This window comes from Gastrolobium bilobum, unplaced genomic scaffold (genome assembly GCF_033153095.1).
Source record: "Gastrolobium bilobum isolate Gb01-03AN ecotype WA unplaced genomic scaffold, APGP_CSIRO_Gbil_v1 utg2368, whole genome shotgun sequence".
NCBI classification, from domain to species: Eukaryota; Viridiplantae; Streptophyta; class Magnoliopsida; order Fabales; family Fabaceae; genus Gastrolobium; species Gastrolobium bilobum.
Window position 1 is genome coordinate 281722 of NW_026898232.1, and position 6000 is coordinate 287721.

A 6000-nucleotide genomic window follows, 5' to 3' on the forward strand; every position below is an offset into this window, starting at 1 on the left:
TGTTACTATAAATCAATTTCACGATAGATCGATTATGTTGATCTAACGGTTATATTTATTTTCATCTTTGTATGGTTATGATTGCCCATATTTAATATTTTATATTTATTTTTACCTTTGTATGATTATGATTTTCATATTTAATGTTTTCATATTAAATACGGGAAATCATAACCATATAAAGATGAAAATAAATTTAACCGTTGGATCAACATAATCGATCTAACGGTGAAATTAATTGGTAGTAACATAAATAGTAACCCTAATTGGTTGTTACCTTTGTTGTCAAAAACTTGTGTAAAAATGTAAAAACTTACGTTTTTATGTTTTTACTAGAGTGGTGCGTGTTAAAGCGTAAGTAAAAACCGTCCTTAGTAAAAACTGATAAAAACGACGTGTAAAAACTGTAAAAGCTTACGTTTTTACCGTTTTGACTGTTTTTACTTAAAACTAATTTTTTTTTAAAATAAAGATTTACAAAAAAAGAAATTAAAAAAAACCCTATATTTCATTTTTCCCAAATCATATGCACAATATATTGATATCTTTTTGTTTGGATATATGTATTTCATAATTATGTCCTATAAAGCTGCAATTCTACTATAAGTTATGCTATGAGAATCATTTTGTGTTTTTGAATCATTGTGTGCATTGAAAGAAGTGGAATGATATCCTGATAAACGATGATCCAAAATCTGCAGAATGTATGAAGCAGTTAGAGCATGTTGGTTATCCATTACTTGGTAGTTATCCCTGTTTATAATCTTGATACTTGGTTATCAATTTTTTTTTTCCGTTTTAGATAAATAAGTGGCTCAACACACATGTTCATTATGAGATTTTTTTTACATGCATATATATATATAAAATTTTGTATCTTGACCTCAAGTAGTAGAAAATAGAAACTTTACGTTTCGTGTCGTTTTTACGTTTTACGTTTCTACCACCCATTTTCGTTTCTACGTAGAAACTAGAGTTGGACAACATTGGTTGTTACAATATCCTGTCTTTTTTTAGAAAGAAAAAAGCTATACTTTAAAAATAGTATAACAAATTGAGGGTATATTTGTATGTTAATATCATTCTAATAAATGTGGTTAAATACACGTGACCATAGATCCTAATTTTTGTAGCATATCATGATAGATATATTTATATAATACTCGCGGAATTTTAAATATATTAACTTTTTGAACTTAATTATTTTAAATTTGGAAAATATTTCGTTTACAAATTTTTGTAAATTACATTATGTATTCCTAAAACTACATAGTGTAACCTAGTGTACTTTAGAGAGTATATAGTGTAATTTGTAAGAGTTTGTAAATAAAAAGTTTATAAATATTTATGGGAACTCTTTTTCAATCTCCCCGGGAGACGTGGGAAGAACCGAATAAGGGTCCGTTTGGATGAGCTTTTTTTTTCTTCAAAAGCCAAATATTTTTTTCAAAAACTAAATATTTTTATAAAACTATAAATAGCTTTAACTTTTGTAAAAAGTACTTTTAAAATAAGGAAGTGATAAAAGTTACTTTTTCTTAAAGCTGAAACAAACGACCCCTAAGTCTTGCTTAAATTGCATCAATTTGTATTTTTATTTTAATATTAAATAGGAAATTAAATTTTAATTTAAATGAGTTAAATAATATTATTATTTAACTATTTTTTATATTTTGAAATCATTATAAATTCAAAATATTATATTTTTTATTAATAATAGAAATTTATTATTTATTTTTTAATAATTAGTCTAAAATCTTTATTTATAAAATATTATTTTAAAAATTAAACAAATTGACATTATATGTAAAATGGGTATTAATAAGAAAAGTAATATTAAAATTATTAAATAAAGTAATATTTAAAACCATAAATAAACAGTACAATATTCTGAAAATATATTATTAAAAAAATAATATTTTTCTGCAAATAAAGAAATAAATTTTTAACTAATTATTATTTGATATGATAAATATGACATTTTTAAAGGAGAAGGTTATACTTACAACCTATTTTTGTTTACAACCATATCTTAACCGTTGATTTTCACCAAAGAACGTTTATTATTTTTCCTAATCAAACCCATTAATTAATATTTAATTTGCAATGAATGATAACCATTGATTGACGGAACTCAACGGTTAAGATATGGTTGTAAAATGTTGTAAACAAAAATAGGTTGTAAGTATAACCTTCCCTATTTTTAAATTTATAAGTATTATAAAAAATTAATGGGCAATAATAATTTATTATTATTTGTTATTATTTAACTCAATAATTAATTTTTAATATTTAATTTAATAATATAATTAAAGTATTAATTTAATCAAATTTATGTAAAATAAGAAAATAAAGATGGAAGGAAAAATAAAATTTAAGATGGAATAGGATTCAGCCACGTGACAAAATCGCTCAGGAAGACTTAAAAGGGCAGATTGAAAGAAAAAGAAGAAGAAAAATAATAATTTGTGGCATAGATTGAAAAGAGGTTTAAAAAAATGGTATATTTTGTAGGGTGTTCATCAACCAATTCAAACTGATTCAAACCGCGGTAACTGAACCGAAAAATCGATAACCGAATAAATCGAAAATCGAAAACCGAAAAAAAAATCATAAATTTTAATTAGATTAAATCTGTTTTCGAATAGGCCAATTCAAACTGATCTAATATATTAATTTCTCTCTACCTCTTTGACCTTTCCCCAATCATTAACTCAAAAATTTCTAAATCCAAGACCTATTAACCCATCAATTAAATTCAAGAAAAAATATAGTCACATCTCATAAACAAAATTTTATCTATGTAGAACTTCATGTCTCATTATAAAAAAAAACTATATTATCATTTAATGATACTTTTGTATTTCAAAATTATTTTTTCGACAAAACCAATATATATAAAAGATGTTATTTGCACAATAATCATAAAATTAATTTTATGATTTTTAAAAAACTGAAAACAGATCCCATCCAAACCGAAAAAAATTGAATTGGATCGGATCGAATTTGAAAAAAAATCTAAACTAAATAAATGATTACATGATCAAACCGAAAGAATTGGATTGGATAATTTTCGCTTTCAAAACGGATCCAATGACCGAAAAAATTGAGGTTAACTTGTTCATTGATGAGGATTCTAAGCCTGCATGCTTAAAGAAACAAAGAGGAAGCATTAGAAATCATCAATTAGGAGAGTACAATATGTCAAATACAGCTGCCAAAGGAAGGTGTATAAATTTTTTTCATTACATGATTTCAAGCATAACAACAGGTGTAGTTTTGGTGATTAGACCAACTGATAATAAAACTACATAATAATGAAGAAAAGACTCGATTACAAGACCAACACACACATCCAAGACCAACACACACATCCAAGATACATCTTAAGTATTTCAAAACCTACATATTCATGCAACAAAGCATGAACTTTGGCACATTTAAGTGACCTCGGTTACTAAATACTTTATATGAAAGGTGAAGCACACAAACAACGAAATACAAGTAATTACACTATTATGCCTCCAATCTACTCAATGCCCATCCTCTTTCTTCTCTCCACAATGAAATCATAGACTTTTTCCTGTTCAGGAAGAGACTTGGAAACACTTTCTTTCTGCATGCACCTCTTGGCCCAAGCTATAAACTTGGGGCACTCACTCTCTGTGTTAATGTTGCCAAAGATTTTATAGACTTTGAACCAACTGTAGAATGGAATAACTGCTACATCTACAAAACCAAACTTGTCTCCTCCAAAATAAGCCTTGTCTCCAAGCTGTTCCTCCAACAATTTAATGGCATCCATGAAGCCCTTCTTGGCAGCTTCTAGTTCTTCTCCTTTTGTTGTCCAAAGCTTCCTTCGTATATCATATATCTATTTGACATTTGAGAATAAACACACTCAATTAGACCATAAAATGCAAGAATGAAAAAGGGGAAGGACCACTAACAACCAATACTGACTACTATATATCACAGCTATACTAAAAGAGTTGTTAAAGATAATCCAAATGCTTTTTGTTGTTTGACATAAAAGGCACTTCCAGTCTAATCTCTAATAAACAGGATATTTTGCTACATATATATAAGGAGGCAGAGGAATACTATAAAAACAAAAGAACAAAACTTTCAAACAGGAAAAGTAGTTCAACTAATAGTAATGACCAAAGATTGGTTGTGGAGAATCTTGAAAGGAAAAGGTTCTAATAACAGTAGCTATTCCTATTTCCACTGTATGCATCTCACATTTCCCAATGACATCTAAAGGGTCAGAAATAATATTAGACGGCAACATGGTAGTAACCCAATTACATTATTGTATACTCAAAGCATATCAATAAGAGCAAAGGCAAAGAAATTACAAGTAACAATCACAAAAATTAACACAAAAGGGTACCTTCTTGTCGACCAAATCAGCCCAGAATCTAGCCTGTGCTCTCTGGTAAGGATCAGAAGGCAACAAAGGAGATCTATCATTCCAGACCTCATCAATGTACTGAACAGCAATGAGAGACTCACAAATGGGCTTGCCATTGTGAATGAGAACCGGGATTTTCTTGTGAACCGGGTTCATTTGGAGCAGCAGAGGACTCTTGTTAATCAAGTCCTCTTCTTTGTTTTCATACTTGATACCCTTCTCAGCAAGTGCAATCCTAACCCTCATCCCAAAGGGACTTGGCCAGAAATCCAGCAGAACCACCTCATCCGCCATTCTTATAGTACAAAAGTATGAAGAAATCACCAGAGCTAGAAGAATTGATTTGCAGTGAGAAGAAAAGTACAGTCCTGTTTATTTATAGTGGCTTTGGAGTGAATAGTTTTATGGACTTTAATATGAAATTGTAACTGAATCAATGCAAAATAAGCGCAACTTTTGTTTAGATGACTATTTTACGTTTTATGTGTACTGCAATGTCGTGGAAACCAAAGAGTATTTATTCGAGTGGTATGGATTTGATTCCGTTTAAGTAAAATTTTGTTTTCCAATCATTGTGAATATAAATAAATTTCTTTTATTTTATTTTATTTTTTATGGACAGAAAGCTAATGGCCAAGTTCTAGGACCTTCTAAGTTGAAAGGTAATCAATATTAGTGTTCCCGTGTGTCATGGCTTAAGTCAGCCAAGTATTGTTTTCTCTAATTCTTTTGGAATCTAATCTATTATTCAATTCCATGTAGAAATGTGATGTAAGCAATTACATCATGGTACCAACCAACTTCATCTTAATTCATTACCAAATTCAAAACTTGTTTTTTTTTGTTTGGAAAATATTTTAAAAATAATTCGGTCAGTTGAAAACATCATACTTCAATTAGTTATACTTTAAAAACCACAAATGATTTCAATTCGTCTGGCACAACCGATATAAATTCAAAAATATTAAATGTATTATAAAAAAATTCATTTGAAAATTCGAAATATTTTCGTAATAATCATATTATTTTATGAATAACTATAATATTCAAGTAATTATAGACTATCATTCACGAAACATAAATCATATTAAATATTTTAATTTTTCGGCAAAAATTTAAAAAAATTATTAAAACTGTTATAAATAATATAATTGTTATGGATTTATACCATATCTTAAGTACCTGTTTCAAGAATCCATTAAAGGATAATGACCCAATTATCCTAATAATATAAAACAGTAAGGCTGCTCAGGATAGAGCCTTTATCCAACAGAAAGAAAATTGAATCATACTACAATTAGGAGATCTACACAAGCCCAAGAGGTAACCCTTATAAATAAGAGATAAAAGACACCAGGTACACATTTTTTAACCTAATTACTATTATAGCCAATACTGTGCACACACCCACGTCTTGGCTATAAGCCTATTGTTTGTACGCAGTGATTGGAGTATTGGCTATAAGCCAACCTGGATACATATTTCTACGGTATCTCTGAGCGCATACCATACGGTATAGCAATACAGTTCGCTAGGACCAGACATTGGCGCCGTGAGGAACGATAAATTTCGATTCCCATTAC

General features: G+C 28.6%; 1 protein-coding gene across 2 annotated transcripts; it reads right to left on the reverse strand.

Moving 5' to 3' along the window:
• Positions 1 to 3192: 3192 nt before the first annotated feature.
• On the reverse strand, positions 3193 to 4917 carry LOC133314066 (probable glutathione S-transferase). 2 transcript variants are annotated; one of them, XM_061515504.1, is made up of 3 exons: positions 4536 to 4917; positions 4397 to 4454; positions 3193 to 3874 (listed from the first exon to the last, which is right to left on the reverse strand). In XM_061515504.1, the coding sequence occupies exons 1-3, from the start codon at positions 4709 to 4711 to the stop codon at positions 3530 to 3532; spliced, it is 579 nt and encodes a 192-aa protein (XP_061371488.1). In that variant the 5' UTR covers positions 4712 to 4917; the 3' UTR covers positions 3193 to 3529. The 2 variants fall into 2 exon arrangements, with proteins under 2 accessions (XP_061371488.1, XP_061371487.1); XM_061515503.1 differs by having other exon boundaries at positions 3199 to 3874; positions 4397 to 4911.
• Between the last annotated feature and the right edge of the window lie 1083 nt (positions 4918 to 6000).

Coding starts and splice junctions, on each gene's coding strand:
- LOC133314066 (XM_061515503.1), bottom strand. CDS start 4,711: ATGGCGGATGAGGTGGTTCTGCTGGATTTCTGGCCAAGTCCCTTTGGG. Junction 3,875..4,396: donor CTGATTTGGTCGACAAGAAG/GTACCCTTTTGT, acceptor AATGTCAAATAG/ATATATGATATACGAAGGAA.